General features: G+C 32.5%; 1 protein-coding gene across 1 annotated transcript in view; it reads right to left on the bottom strand.

Moving 5' to 3' along the window:
• The window catches only part of LOC134701032 (plexin-B-like), a 55,354-nt gene extending 40,746 nt beyond the window's left edge, over window positions 1-14,608 (bottom strand). Inside the window, exons 1-2 of the mRNA XM_063562175.1 lie at window positions 13,744-14,608; window positions 12,238-12,423 (exon numbers count right to left, since the gene is read on the bottom strand). Coding sequence (XP_063418245.1) covers window positions 12,238-12,423; window positions 13,744-14,559 — 1,002 coding nt within the window. The 5' untranslated portion in view covers window positions 14,560-14,608. The remainder of the gene's footprint in view (window positions 1-12,237; window positions 12,424-13,743) is intronic.
• Between the last annotated feature and the right edge of the window lie 2,652 nt (window positions 14,609-17,260).

A 17,260-nucleotide genomic window follows, 5' to 3' on the forward strand; every position in this document is an offset into this window, starting at 1 on the left:
TAATGGTAAATCCCATGGGATTTTGCCCTGTCCCATGGGATATTGAAAATCCCATGTTTTTATAAATCCCATGTTTTTATAATTCAAATTGCAAAATAAATATGAAAGTGACAGTATACAACCAATGAAATTATTGAATCCCATGTAATTCCGCACATTTTGGTTATATACATGATATTGTAGCTCTTGTTTGAGGCGGCGGCGGATTTGCAAATGAGTGTTTTGCAAATTAAAAGTGTCCAGTGTTAGTTACAATGCATTGTGGGCTACTACTTGAAAACACGTGGAATTATTGGGAAAACTGTCCACTAATTTAGTGTCTGGGACTCTCAAAATAAATGTATTTGTTTTGCGAATATGTTTATTGTAAAATATATAACATAATCTTCAATTTGCATGCTCAGATTAAAAAAATATTGCTCACAGACTTCACGATTCGACTTTCTTTTTCGCCATGTAAAAGTAGTTGAATGGGTTTTTTCCATTGTTATGCATTGTCCTTGTGCAATTATTTCACGGCGTGAAACAGTGAAATTTTAGATGAATTGACCACTGTCTAGTATGAACAATTTTTGAGCTCTTTAAACCTGTATAGTATCATTCCACATACATTTCTGCCTCGAAAAACATGAAAACTGGCACTGAAACACTTCTATCTGGATGTGTAAACTTTTTCATCAGGACCTGAACTACAGTGGAGATCACTCCTAACTTCTCATTAAATCTGTCAGAATCTGCCAGGATAACTGTTCTAGGACAGTACGTAGAACTGTCAGCCTGACACCTTTTTGTCAGTTCTAGGTTAGAACGGTTCTAGCTAGAACTGATTTGGTCAGTTCTACCTAGAACTGATTTGGACAGTTCTACCTAGAACTGATCCTGACAGTTCTACCCTAGAACAGTTTTAGACAGTTCTACCTAGAACTGACCAAATCTTTGGTCAGTTCTACTTCTAGAATAGTTCTGCGGTTAGAATTGATTACAAATTCTACGGCCATAATTGATTTATAAATTCTACGGCTAGAATTGATTTATAAATTCTACGGCTAGAATTGATTTATAAATCTTGCAGCTAAAATTGATTTATAAATTCTACGGCTAGAATTGATTTATAAATCTTGCAGCTAAAATTGATTTATAAATTCTACGGCTAGAATTGATTTGGTTTAAATTTAAGAACTCTTTGTCTAAATATAAAGGCTTCGGCAAAATAGCAATTAATATTATAAAGAGTTTTGCTATTTTGCCGGTTTTAACCCTGCCATATTCTGCATGTATGTGACTGTTCCAAGTCAGGAGCCTGTTATTTAGTGATTTTCTTTTGTTGATGTTTTACATAAATTATTTGTTTTTTTTTCATTTTTTGAACATAATTTAAGCCGTTAATATTGGGGGGGGGCATTATTATTTCATTTCTTTTACATTTGTCATTCGGGGAGTCAGGATGACTCGTTTTACATAACAAAATTATCTGACCTTAATGTAATACGTTATTCCGGCCCAAACCACCATGGACGGATCCAGCAGTCTAAAAAAAAGGCGGGGGGGGGGGGGTCAAACTAAAATTTATTGTCCTCATTCAAATGCATTGATCGTCCATAAAAAGGGTACTGTACAGTAATATAGTTATAATTTTAGGTCAAGAGGGACTGTAATATATACAAGTTATAGCAATATTGGAAAACAATGACCTCAAAATTTTGTACGCATGAATTTATAGTGCCAGCATGTCCTCTTTTTATTCAAAGTACTGAATCGTAAACAAATATCAGTAGTTTTCATACTTCAGACTGAGTCGTGTAATAAAATCTTTTGACCGCATCAATCTAAACTGACCTTATTTGCTCTTTCGTTCTGCAAATCTATATAGCTGTACAGTAATTCAGTTATAATTTTAGGTCAAGAGGGACTGTATTTATACATGTATACAAGTTATAGCAATATTGGAAAACAATGACCTCATAATTTTGTTCGCAGGAATGTATAGTGCCAGCATATCCTCTTTTTATTCAAAGTATTGAATCGTAAACAAATATCAGTAGTTTTCATACTTCAGACTGAGTCGTGTAATAAATTTTTTTGACCGCATCAATCTTAACTGACCGTATTTGCTCTTTCTTTCTGCAAATCTATATAGCTGTACAGTAATTCAGTTATAATTTTAGGTCAAGAGGGACTGTAATATATACAAGTTATAGCAATATTGGAAAACAATGACCTCAAAATTTTGTTCGCATGAATTTATAGTGCCAGCATGTCCTCTTTTTATTCAAAGTATTGAATCGTAAACAAATATCAGTAGTTTGCATACTTCAGACTGAGTTGTATAATAAAATCTTTTGACCGCATCAACCAAAACTGACCATATTTGCTTTTTTTTTTATGTGAGTCTATATAGTTGCACAGTACTTCAGTTATATTTTTTTTTACTGTAGTATATATAAATAACTGCAATATTGGAAATTGAACAAACATTAGTAGTTTTCATACCTCAGACTGACTCATGTAACAAAAATATGTGTCTGCATCAATCAAAACTGACCATATTTGACAGCATCAACCAAATCTGACCATATATGACTGTTTCAGCCAAAACTGATCATTTTGCTTTTTTTAATGTAAAAATGTGCGAAGCGGGTCACCGATTTTTTCCTTGAAAACGGAGTTATTATATGCAGAATATTGCAGTTTTAGAGCTTAAGTGTACTGAATTGTTCTATAACTGATAAAAAAAATATATTTAAGCATAAGCTTACTCTAAATTACCATCGTTAATAGTTGGATGACTTCAATAGTTACCATGGAAATACATATTACCCATAGTAACATCTATTTTAAAATGTATCAATAGAAATTTATGTAAAAAAATACATATATTAATGTATATATAGACTAAAGTCATTTCTTATAATTTAATTCTAAATTACATTTTAAACCTTGCCAAACCATGAAAAAACGTTGATGACATTACGGTCACATGACTAACTTATGTCTATGGGCGCTGATAACACAATAACGACAGAAGACCCGTTACATCCAAACTTAAATCATTAAATAATGAACCGTCACAAAAAGTGACTTTTTAAGTCAGTAGTTCATGATGGTTTTTTTTTAAACAAAACTATTTAACGGCATCATCCAACACTCACATCACTGATTCATATACTTTATTTTAAAATGAAAAGTACATGTATGAGAAGTTCTATTCTGGCCATTTCCATTCTCAATTTTATTTTTACAGAGTTTGTCTTTAGTGCCGTGTGGAGGCAGTAGAGTGCCTCCCCGTGCTTCAGGTTTATGCTCTTATAATATACTAGATTATGGAGTGTGTGTCCGAGTGAGAATTGCTCTAGTTCATTACTTGAGGAATATTTATCAAAAAGCAGTATTTCAATATTCAGCCCCATTCTACTCTTTAGTCAGCCATCAGTCCTACCCTGATATACCCTATCTTTTTCGGGTAATTAATACTGATAGCATTTGACATTTTTAGCCGAACAAATTTATCCATTTTATATAACTTAAATTATTGTATGCTGGTTCATATTCTGGACGCCAATCTTTGCTCCTTTATTATATAATTCACTAACAAAACAATTATGAAGCTTAGAAATGGAAAATTACTAAATACTAAACTTGTTCAAAGGGTATCTACACGTCTCAATCTTCAAAATCGGTTATCTAAAAATACTACCATCGCTAACATTTTTAACAATAAAAATCGTGGTTACCCTTCTATCGATAAGTGTCATGCCAAAAAATGACTTACATGTCCCCGTCTTTCCACCAACAATACGGTAAGGTCCACGTTTAATGGTCGCACATTTTCTTTAAATTTTGAAACTGATATAACTTGAAAAACAAACAGTATTATTTATTTACTCACATGAAACAAACCGGGGTGTGGTATTCAGTACGTAGGAGAAACTGGACGATATTTATCTAAACGCACTCAAGAACATCTGTATCGTTTTAAAAGACCCAATAAATTCAAAAGTATCACTTACCAACACCTTAAGAAGCACAACCATCTTTTTAAATATTTAGCAGTTCAACCTTTAGAAGTAGTAAATAAGAAGCCTGGTGAATCGCATTCAAAGTTTGTACGATCACGGAAAATAATTGAATTAAATTTGATTAAAATATTACAGATAGTTTACCCTCTCGGTCTAAATTATAATATCATGGGAATTGGTAATATATCTAGAACCAATTCCGTTAACATTTTGGATATAGTTTCTAAAACTGTTCGTTTAAAAAAGTTCTCACGGTCGTAGAACAAATCGCAATCAAAGAAAATTTCGGGCCAATCATACCAATATTTTGGACCTAATTTCTATTTCAAAAAACAACGGCAGACATTATCTGTTAACAAAACTCTGTTCGTTACCGGTTAATAAGTTAAATAAAATTTTTGAGGATTGCAACACAATTTCATATAGCAGTCCTAAGTATGAAATTGTTCAAATTATTATGGCTTATTGTTATTCTATTCTATTGTTACACTTTTTAAGTGTGGTTAAAATAAAACACATATATTGCAGAATAGATGTTCTTTATCTTTAGTTTGTTTTTCCCCGGGACTCTTAAAAAAACTTAAGCTAATCAATTTAAAAACAGCAATAAACTACATGTAACTCGAATTAGCGAGTACGTCATTTTTATCATATGTTTTCAAAGAAATGAAAAAATAACATACACAATGTATTCTATGAACAATGTATAATATGCTTATATATTATGTACAATGTTTAATATGAACAAGTCAAAATTGAAATCAACGTTCAAACCTTTGATGGCGTTGGATAAAATCGCAATTTTTATACGTGTGTATGCAAACATTTTTTTTTATATTGGGGTCTAAATACAGCACAAACAACATTTTCCAAACGACCAAAAAGTGAATAAGTATATTTAAAAAAGAACTGCATTTGACTAGTAGGTCGTACAACGAGTGTTCTTCAACCCTACTGACTGGCTTGGCGATTACCAAATAGACGGATCACCAGATGTAACGAAATGGATCTTAATTATTAATTTGATACCAAACTGAACACAATAAACTTGCAGAAAAGATAGTATACCGCAAAGATAAGGTACACTATATACGGATTTCGACAATTAATGTCACTCTCTTCGGTGGTGTTAGGAATCGAAACGGTATTTGTATGGCCATATAATTTACCTCCAATTAGGATAGTCCCTTGAATTTGGAAATTGGAAATAGAAAATACGGATTATATAAACCCGAAGCCAAATATAATGCAAATCCAAACGAAAAAAAACTAAAACAAGTCTAAATGGAAAAGAAGGTTTCAACCTATGTTTATGTTGGATAAAACCCACATCTTATATACGTGTACATGCAAAACAAATCTTGGTAGAGGGGTCAGCACAAAAACATTTTCCAAAAGACCAAAAAAATAAAAAGTATATTTTTACAATACGGATTTACAATGGATAGTATGTATATAAATGTATAGCTGCTAATAATATTATTATTGTTTGACGTACATTTTACATTGAGGTTCTGAAAAAAGAAATCACCAATTCACCAACATTCCAACTGACTCCATTTTCAGAAAACGACATCTGTAACATACATAATATTTTAGCTACCGCTTTACAAGCAGAGCAAAATACAATGAAAGTCCCAACTATGTACTGGATTCCGAAGCTACACATAACACCTTACAAATATAGATTTATTTCGTCTTCAAGCCATTGTTCCACTACTAAATTGTCTATTCTTCTTACCAGCACACTTGGTACAATTAAAAACCTGATAATAAATTGTTCAAAGAAGGCCTTCGAAAATAGTGGAATTAAATACTTTTGGAGTGTCAAGAACTCGTTGGAAGTACTTGATAAATTGCATGCTTATATTGGTGATTTTAATTCTGTTCAAAGTTTTGATTTTTCTACCCTGTATACCACATTGCCTCACATTCTCATTAAGAAAAATACACACACCTACTTAAATGGGCATTTAAAAAGTCAGAATGTGAATATATATGTTCAAACTCTTTTAGGTCATTTTTTAGTAGCAATAAACAAAAAAACTATGTCAATTGGACATGTTTTGATACTATATATGCCCTTGAATTTTTACTAGATAACATTTTTGTTCGCTTTGGGGATTCCGTATATCGTCAGATTATCGGAATTCCAATGGGGACTAACTGTGCACCACTAATTGCGGACCTGTTTTTGTATTGCTATGAGTTACAATTTATGACAAAAATAAGCAAAGACCCATCGAAACAACATCTGATAAACAAATTTAATAATACTTTTAGATATTTGGATGATATTTTGGCTCTCAATAATGACGACTTCAGTATGTATATTAACGAAATTTATCCTGTTGAACTTACTTTAAATAAAGCTAATACTAACAATGACCACTGCGCTTTCCTCGATCTTGATATCTATATCACTAACGGAAAGCTGAATACTAAAATTTATGATAAAAGAGATGATTTTTCATTTCCTATCGATAATTATCCATTTTGAGATGGTGACGTTCCCTTGTCACCATCTTACTTGTACGATCCGCTCGTGTATGTAACAATGTTTTAGATTTTAACGAGAGAAATTTATGTATTACTGAAAAATTATTACAGGTATTTCACATCCAATTTTTTTATGGAAATATTCTTTATAAAGCACAACGGTGTCAGTATTCACCTAAAAAACTAACAAAACCTTTGAATAGACTTATTAAGAAGGGATATAGTTACGATACTGTTGTCAGATCATTAAAGATTGCATATTTTGGCGTTAATATTGATTCACTTATAAGGTCTTTGCATCGGAACTCAACACATTTATTAAAAAAGCAGTTGTTGGCATGACACGGGTTATGTTTTTCTCATATATGTTATGATGGTATGATACTAAACCCCTAACGGGAAGGATGAAATCATAATCTTTCAGTCAGTTTAATTGAAGTCTGGAGCTGGCATGTCAGTTAACTGCTAGTAGTCTGTTGTTATTTATGTATTATTGTCATTTGGTTTATTTTCTTTGGTTACATCTTCTGACATCAGACTCGGACTTCTCTTGAACTGAATTTTAATGTGCGTATTGTTATGCGTTTACTTTTATATATTGGCTAGAGGTATATATAGGGGGAGAATTGAGATCTCACAAACATGTTTAACCCCGCCGCATTTTTGCGCCTGTCCCAAGTCAGGAACCTCTGTTAGTCTTGTATTATTTTATTTTAGTTTCTTGTGTACAATTTGGAAATTAGTATGGCGTTCATTATCACTGAACTAGTATATATTTGTTTAGGGGCCAGTTGAAGGACGCCTCCGGGTGCGGGAATTTCTCGCTACATTGAAGACCTGTTGGTGACCTTTTGCTGTTGTTTTTTTCTATGGTCGGGTTGTTGTCTCTTTGGCACTTTCCCCATTTCCATTCTCAATTTTATATAATACTCAAAATTTACAACACCACTTCAAACTGTTTGCAGTGGAGTTTAATTTAATAAGTGTATAACGTATAATATGAACAATGTATAATATATCAAATGTAAAAATCCTTGTGATTTATCAGTTTCAATTTGAACAGAAGGATAGTAAGGTCTTTCTTCATAGAATAATACTGTTGGTGAAGTTATAATAAACAAGCAGTTTAATCCAAATTAGATCTAAACATGTAAACGTATGTAAACATTATTTAATTTTCGACATTTATGTTCAATATATGAGGGAAGTAAAGCAACACCTCGTCATTTTCCCATTCATGTGAGTCCTTATCAAATGAGGGAGGGGTGTCACCTACACCATGATTTATGTCCACATCTAATGATGAACTTACAACTCAACATTATTTTTACAATTGTTTTTACATGTATACATTTTTTACAATGTCGAAATGAATTGTCAATTTTTATTAGTTTCGAAAAACAATTGTTGACTCCTTAACCGCAGATGCATTTGAGATTTTTTCTTTTTATTAAATACATTAAAATATATGTTTTGATTTGGAATCATTAAAAAAAGATATTAAGCCCCAGTCACACTAGACCACGATCGCACCACGCTCACCGCGATCTAAACTAATTCATATCGTGCTGAGCTCGCAGTATGAGGGGCATGAAAAATGTAAATTTTCGTTTCAATCACATCTTCATTACGCTTCTACAACGATCCCGCTACGATTATACCAGGTTATCATCACGCTTATTTCACGACCTTACTACGATTACCACAATCTTCCTACACTCATCACGTCCTCACTACAACCATACGACGATTTATCCGATTGCAAAACGATCTTACCACGCTTTTACTACGATTTTAGCACGCTCTTTCAATGACCATACTGTGATCATACCACGATCTTACTACGCTTCCAGTAATAACGTCAACATCGTGTTGCATATAAATACTGTATCATTCCTTCTATTTCTCATTTATACGTAGAGTTTCTCAGAAACAATGCAGTCATGCTACCAAAATCTACATAAGGGTAAGGACAGAGGTAGAGGCGGAGAAAGATCTGATAGTAACGAATCATGATCCAGACAATATATGTCGGATCGACCAATCCAACCGACACAGATGTGTCAAGTATGATTAAGTCGTTGGAGATAAAGGACAAGAGGTTCAAAATACAAACAGACACATAAAAGCTGGAGAGCTTTTATAAATTGTATATGGCAATGAGAATGAGCATAATGAATATATTCGGGTCGTAGGAACAGCGTGATGAGGACTGCATTTGCTAGTTAAAATCGTTCATATATGGTATTGAAAAAAAGAAAGTTCACAAAAATACTGAACTCCTAGAAAAATTCTAAATTGAAAGTCACTAATCAAACGACAAAATCAAATGATAAATACATCAAACGAAGGACAACAACTGTCATTCCTGACTTGGTATTTTTAAATTTTGAAAATAGTGGATTAAACCTTGTTTTATAGCTCTCACTTGTATGCCTATCGCATTAAATTCCGTTATGTTTACAACGATGCGTGAACAAAACAGACATAATCGGTAAAATATTCAAAATATGGTTGTAGCAGTCATCACTGTATTACAATCTCAAAACAATCAAACGTTTACAAAAAACCAAAAAGGATGACATGCACGACACAGTTACAAATAAAATCATTACAGTCAGTGCCTGGACCGAACACGTACGGAACGAAGTTATTATCCGGAAGTTCAGTTTGCGGGATTTAATAGCGAGTAAGACTGCCTCTAACAGCAACCACAGCTTCAAGACACATAGATCCAATCAAAGTCATAATGTTGGCTTGTGGGGTATTGTTCTACTCCTGTATGAGAGCTAAACTCAAATCTTGTAGCTTTTCCGATGGATTGTGCCTTTCCCAAACACGTCTTCCAAGTTGATCCTTTTAAAAGTTCTAAAGGAGAAAGATTCGGTGATAATGCTGGCCACGAGAGAGCTCGTATGTGGTTTTGTTCAAAAACTCCGAAAAAATCCTTGCCACATGACATTTAGCGTTATCATGTTGGAAAATATGGTTGAAACCGCGTTGTCGAATAAAAGGCTGAATAATAGAGCCAAAAACTTCATCTCGATATCTCAAACCGTTCAATGCAAGTTACCATCAATGTTTTTTTTTTTATCTTTGTGCGTTCGTTGTAACATATTGCAACAAATATCATCACAGTTCCGCCTCAAAATCTTTCCGTTTCCATGACACACGGGTCTAAAAAGACGTTCACCTCACCTACAGTATACTCTCATTCATCCATCACTAAAATGAAGAACTAAGCAGGACATATCGGTAAAAAAGATATGCTTCTAACGGCGTCTTGCACGGGCCCAATTAAGTCTTGCAGCCCTATGACGCTGTTTATAAATGAGCAGCCCTTTCAGGATAGGTCTTGAATGCATTCCATGCGCTCTGAGCCTTCGACGAATTGTATGACCCGAAATTCTGATGTTGTGACGACCAGATATTTCTCGAGCCGTACTTTTCGCATTTAATTTACGGTTGTGCAGACGTGTCGCGCGATTTTGTCGATGTGACGTCTCATGGGGTCTGCTACTATGGGGTCTTTCATTTGTTGAGCCAGTTTGCCTAAGACGAATCAGCAGTCTTGATATTGTTATTCTTGCCACATGAAAATGATTTGCGGCGTCAGCGTTTGTCATCCCTGCTTGCTCGCTCTCATTTGGGAATAACGTTTCGTCAGATTCTGTATTTTATTAAAGGCAAATTGCTAACCTGATGCAGTAGCCCAATTATTAACATCAAACAATTTAAATGCTTCATTGATTCACGGCAAACTCGCTAACCGGACGGAAAAGTAACATTCACGATTATCTTCATATTTGATTCGTATTTTTGTTTAGTAAAAAAACTTAACAGATGCTTTTTGACCTTGAAAACAGTAATAAACTAATACAGAAACTTCAAACAGAAAAATAAAAAATACTGACAAATTTTACTTTGTATTTGATAGGACTGTAATACATGTGAGAGGTTAAGCGCTATTTAACTGGGTTCAATCCACCATTTTCTACTTTTTAAAACGCCTGTACCAAGCTAGGCTATATGACAGTTAGTGTCCATTTGTTTGATGTGTTTTATCATTTGATTTTCCTATTTGATAAGGGACTGTCTGTTTTGAACTTTCCTCGGAGTTCTGAATTTTTGTGATTTTCTTTTTTTTTCTATTGTTGACTAGTATATTTTTAATAACAAGACAATATCCATATTTTCATTACATCTTATTTACTATTACAATAATTTTATACATTTATATTGCATTCGTATATTTGGGGGCAAACGTATGATTAAAGGGGGGATTGGGGAATGGAATAGCAAATCTTGAATTTTTAAAGAAATAAAGGATCGAGCCTGTTTATTTCCAATTTATTTCAACTACCCTTATTTTCCTATTTTCCCCCCAAATAAAATCAAGTATTAGCTTCCTTACCTTTTTCATATATTCCTTACTTGCGACGTTGCATTTTTAAAAGTCTCAAATGTGTATGACATTAATCTGATACTTGTAATGGTTCTTTTTTTTAAAAAGTATTAGATTCTTGAATTTCTTGAGAAAACTCTCGGCTAAGGGAAGTGAGAAAATAAGTTTGTCTAAACTGTAAATTACTTGAACTGGTATATGGACATTTCTTTTCTCAATTTCATTCCGTATAAAGTTAACCAATAAACTGTCATTCGAAACATTATCAGAAAAAATCAGATTCTCATAAGGGCACATATAGTTTCGATCGGGGAACCAACCACCAGACGGTAATTTGATCTTGAAACGAAGTAAAAGATAATGAATGTGAAGTTGGTATTAAAAATGTCTGACAATAAATAAATGTGATACGAGTGCCAATGAGACAACTCTCCATCCAAGTCATAATTTATAAAAGTATATCATTATAGGTCAAGGTACAGCCTCCAACACGGAGTCTAGGTTCCTAAAATCTCCGACATCACTAAACACACGGGCATACCGAACGAGTTGGGATATATAAACACCGTACGATAGAGCCAAAGGAACATGACCGTCTAAAAAAGGAAAATTTGTTTTGGAAAAATCACATCTTCTAGTTTATGCTCTTTATTAGTTTTACAATTCTAATGCAATTATGACGAATACAATTGATATATTTACTCCCAGATTTATAGAAAGCTTCTTATGATAAAAAGGGGGAATAGGAGTATGTGATATGATAGTGTTGAGTACAGAGTACAGCTATCATAACTATCAGCAGACCTCAAACTGACCATTTAAGAAACGCAGATAAATTGTACCTGCAAATAATTCAAGACTCTCCAAAAAATGGTCAATACCGATTTCCTTAAAAAATATGTCACAGTATTGAATAGCATGTCCTTCACGATTGTAAAAACACTAGGTAGAAGAACATAAACACGTAATTAAGTCAAATACTTTCCTGATGCAAATATAAAAGAGATTAAAGAATGTAACTTAAGAATCAAATAGTTTGGTGGAAAACTGGTATTTCATCCGTTTAAGGTCGGCAGAAAATTTGTAAATATCAGATACATTATTACTGACATATTTAAGATTATATCTTCTGAATATTTGAAGTATTTTTTTGTAAACAGGAAAAGTTAGATACTTTGATTTTCCAATAAACTGCGACTTTATGGTAGTTAGTTTCTTCTTTTAACTTTGAATGGACATAAAAGCGATGAAAGAAGTTTGTTAGCTAGTTGTTTACCTTATTCCGCCTTTTTAAATAAAAGATACTTCAGTACATACCCTGCCAAGTTCACCATCTATTGTTCCAAAATATAAATCTGAGTAATTGCTGGTTTGAAGTATATCCATAGCTGTAATTGTGTTGTTGATGTTGTAGACGCTTTTCATATTTTCGATTCCCTTTCCACCGACTAGAGTATGATAATATTTTAATTTACAAAAGTCGCCTTGTAGTTCTTTACAAACCTGTAATCAAACATGGTGTTTCAAACTCAGAATGCACATGTTACGAACTTACTCCAAAACTTTATTACATTTATTACCATGATACAATGTAAATCACAATATAGTTCTTATACAGAACTGTAATGAAAATAGCTTGAAATTGCACATATGCAGATTATTCAAAATTCAGTGTGATCCAATTGCAATCAGTTTTATCGAACCAAACTGGTACATTGGTCAGAAAAGTTAATCAACTGATGTAGAAAACCACAGGCAAGCAATGTTAGTGAAAGTTGATGAAATAAAGCATACATAATATCATACAAGACTTTAATTCCACATTGTAAATGCCATTCTAAAAATGAAGCTCAACTTTTTCTATTCGTATTGTTAGCGCAAAAATCACAAAAATACTGCACTCCGAGGAAATTAAACACGGAAAGTCCCTTATCAAACGGCCAAATGAAAAGCTCAACACATAAAACGAATGGATTACGACTGTCATATCCCAATTTGGTGCAGGCATTTTCTTATGTAGAAAATGGTGGATTAAACCTGGTTTTATAGCTAGCTAAAACCTCTCACTTGCAGGACCGTCATATCAAATGCCATTATTTTGAAAACCTCACTTGTAGAACAGTCATATCAAATGCCATTATTTTGAAAACAATGTGTGAACAAAACAAACAGACATAAAAGGTAAGAATGTCAAAATGAGGGTACAGCAGTCAACATTGTGCTAAAATCTATAAAAACAAGCAAACATGTAACAAAGAAGCACACAATGGCATGAAAACCAAACATAGTAAAAAAAGAAGTTGATAAGTAATATTCAACAACAAGGTCTTGGTACCCTTCCGATAAACTTTTTTTTCAGAAAAATGACTAGACGTTCTTTGCCATACCCCTGATTCATCAAATTTCTACAATATTTTGGAAATTTAAAAAAAAAAATAGAAATTTACAGTGCTGACGAAATTGCTGCCGGGTTTGATAAATATGTATAAATCTGCCTTATTTGTGTTCATTTACATTGTATTCATTTTTGAATGAAGAACAAACCATCCAAGATATTTTTAAAAACTTGAAAAAAATCCAAACATTTAACTTCAGGTATGTGTTTATTCATTCATGTGATGTTTCAACTTTAGTGACCATGAAAACGATTCTGGTGACATGATTTTTTCAATATTTTTTATATAGAGGCCATTGCATAGTATATGTCCATGTAAGCAAATTTTAGAAAAAGTCAATGGTAAAAAAAAATGGCTATATATATGTAGGGATCAACCTTAATTTATGTATATGTAATTTACAGATTTATACTATATGGCTACTTACATCACCCTTATTGCAACTACCATTTTCGAAACACAATGTAGAGGTATCTAGCTCAGTGTCTTCTTTGAAATATTCGCCATTTTTTTTTACAGAACCTTCGTTTCTGCACATTAATTGCAACCTCCTGGATTCATTATAATCTTTTGCTATATCAGCCCACGAATGTTGACAGATGAAACTATAATTGTTATGAAGGAAAAGAAAAAAAACAAATTCACCCTCATCTATTATATTTTCAATACTTGTTAAAATATTTCCATCATATGTACACGAAATATTCATATCTTCATAGGAATGGTAAAAATCAGTTTTATTGAAATCGTTTGCGTACTTCAGACAAAGTTTGCCTATCCTTGAAGATTCAGTATGATTATTTGCTTGCACTTGAAAAAAGAAGTAAAAGTGTGGTGCATGATAAAAAGACGATTTGAATGCAAGAGTATAATTTCTGGTATTATTACGTTCAATATTCATTGGTCCTTTTTCATCTGATTCTGTTTGGAACAAGGTAAAATCTGTCAAGTTCAAAGAGAAAATTCCATACGATGTGTTGAGTACTTTTGCAGAATTAGCACCGATTACTACTATACTTGTGTTTACTTCTTTGACATAGAGCATACTGTAGGTCGGAAGGTATCGTATATCGACTAACATATCGCTGCTTTCGATTCCAGTCATCTGCAAATTTATATCCAGTTTCGAACAGTGGCTCACGTTTATATTATTTTGGTTACACTGTATAATTGCTTCATTTTTCTCATCATATAACAGTAACCAAACGTTGGAATTAATATTGGCAAATGCCTTTTCCGTCATGTTTTCTCTATGATAAGACACAATATCGCCAACACCTCCTACATATATCGTTTCATTTGAAACAATCATTTGCCGTAATGTTAAAATCTTGGTTTCTTTGCTGATTAAGCTCGACGTACTTTCAACTGCAATGTCGATTATGTAAAGTATTATACTAAAAGAAAGTTTCCTTACGAATCCCATGATAAACATGATGTTTTTTATAAATCTTCTCGGCGTGTAGATGATAAAAAGTCCATTGAACTTTTATTGTTTGAGCTGCTTTGTCCTCGGCAAACGTTATCAAAATTTTCGAATCTACGGAGTAGCAATCAACCTGTAGTTAAACACAATGGATTAAGGTTGAATTTCAACTATATTGTGTATAATGAATAGATACTTGAAAAGTTGTGTTATTTACAATGTTTACTATCTTAGAAAAAATACTTAATTATAATTGCCAAGGTGAATTAAGGTAGCACAAATCAAAGATTTAATAACTCCAGGTCCCAAGTTTTGAAATGCTGTAACTTTCTTAATATTGCTTGAAAATTTATAAAAGTGGTAGTTTTAGATATCTTATAGATTACTCTTTCAAATTAATGCAATGTTAGTATTATACAACAATTATGTAACCAATTATAATGTTAACTGTGTCTAAAATATTTTTCACCAAGTTTCCACTTACAAATGAAATTAGCTTCTGCATAGGTACCCCTAGAGTTTTTTTTTTTATTATATGTTGTTCCTATGGCCATTATCTACAAAAGAGTGTCTCAGATTTCAGATAGAATGTATAGAACAAATTTTACACCTAATCAAACATCATCTTCTTTTATGTGGTTAGGAAGTTTACACTAATTAGAGATAAGTGAGAGAATGGAATACCATAAGGACAATTTGAGACACCCTTTTGAAGCCCATGATGTGTTGATTAAGATTTCGTTAAAATTTTATGTATAGTTATAGAAATGATAGAACTAAATTCATTCAAGTGAACTGACCAATATTTGCCACTAATTACATAATTACTGATTACATAATGATTGCATAATACAATTATTGCAACCATTTAAAATATTAATCTTTTATCTATCAATATATACCTCTTTTATTATTTTCTTTGCATTCATAAGAAAGTTACAGCATTTTAAAGGTAAGTGACTGGAAGTAAAAAAATCTTTGTATTGTGCTACCTTAAAAACGCATAAAAAAAATTTGAGTAAAGCATATGATGCAACAAAACCAGAAATATTTGGTTGTATGGATGTTTCAGAATTCCATAAAAATCAAATCTTGACTTGTATTGTCATTCAAAATCATTGAATAACAATTACAGCAAAAAAATAAAGAAAACAAAACAATTAAACCCCGACTGTTTAAACCAACGCATATCTTATAAAATGTATTGCCAATAATAAATGAGGGTACAATATTCATACGATGTTTGTCTTATAACAATGCCTTTTTGTTTCCGCATTTGTTTATTCACACTAATTTATACTGTTTGTATACAACAAAGTTTGATATTTCACATTAAACGGATATCGACAAGAATTCATTAAACAATACATAGATTAGATTTAGAAAAAGTAGTACTTCAACTAAGTGGCATAAAATGGAAAGGCTAACCTATATAAAATACCTCCGGAATGAAAATGAGCTGTGCCTCAGTACTCTCCGATCTATGTCTCTACCTGTATGCAGGTGATTCCAGGCAGAGAATTGACATGCATGTAAAAGTTAGGATTTTCTTTCACTTTCATTTCTCTAGTAATATGTTGGCGACTATGTTAATCTTTATTTTTGAAATGTGAATTACAAAAATGATATTGCTGATGTGGGTAAATTTACTCCGCGCGCACGCACACACACTTATATGTAACTATACAAATAAACAAGTTGTCAGTTCGACCATTTGAGTTGACAACTCTTACACGGGAGTCATTCAGTTTATCGAGAGAAATGATCGTGAAAGAATATCTAACGGCGGTCAAGTATTGAGAGACGATCGTGAAAGTTCTGGTAACGGATCGTGAAAGACATTTAATGTACATTCTAGTTCAGAATCTTTGAAAAAATCGCTTAATTTTCAAAACGCGGAAAAAATCCGAACAATAAAATATGTCTGTCAAAATAGTTTAATTTCCTCAACATAACTGTGAAAGAAGATAAAGAAAATATGAAGTACTTTTTGAAAAAACACAAAAGGCGCAATGCGTGTCTATGAAATTAATTACAAATAACACGCTTGTTGTACCTATAATGGTCATATTTCAGAATATCATGATATATTTGAATTTTGTTCTTTGGTGTATCTGATAGTACAGTACAATTAAAGTATGTTCTTCCCTTAAAAGCGTTAATTCGTTTTTGAAAACCTTGAATTTGTTGAATTTCCATCAAACTTAATCGTGAAAGATCAGGCAACGTATTATTTTGATCGTGAAAGAAAATGTGTGACCAGACTTAATACTAGTAATCAGAAATCAGTATTTCTTTTACCATTTGATAAACCTGCAACTGGTTGAAGCCTGTAACTATTTTGATAAGGATGAACATTAAAGCTATTATTTTTGTTTCTATTCAACACTTTACCTCGAAAGTTAAAAATAAACAACAACTAAAAACGTGTCTAAATAAGTGTGAAAGATTCAGCTCTATGAATTGGTCTAGTGCAATTCAGACAGACCGACACTATTTAGTCAATAATAATAATAAG

The sequence above is a fragment of the Mytilus trossulus genome, unplaced genomic scaffold, assembly GCF_036588685.1.
Source record: "Mytilus trossulus isolate FHL-02 unplaced genomic scaffold, PNRI_Mtr1.1.1.hap1 h1tg000211l__unscaffolded, whole genome shotgun sequence".
Lineage (NCBI taxonomy): Eukaryota > Metazoa > Mollusca > Bivalvia > Mytilida > Mytilidae > Mytilus > Mytilus trossulus.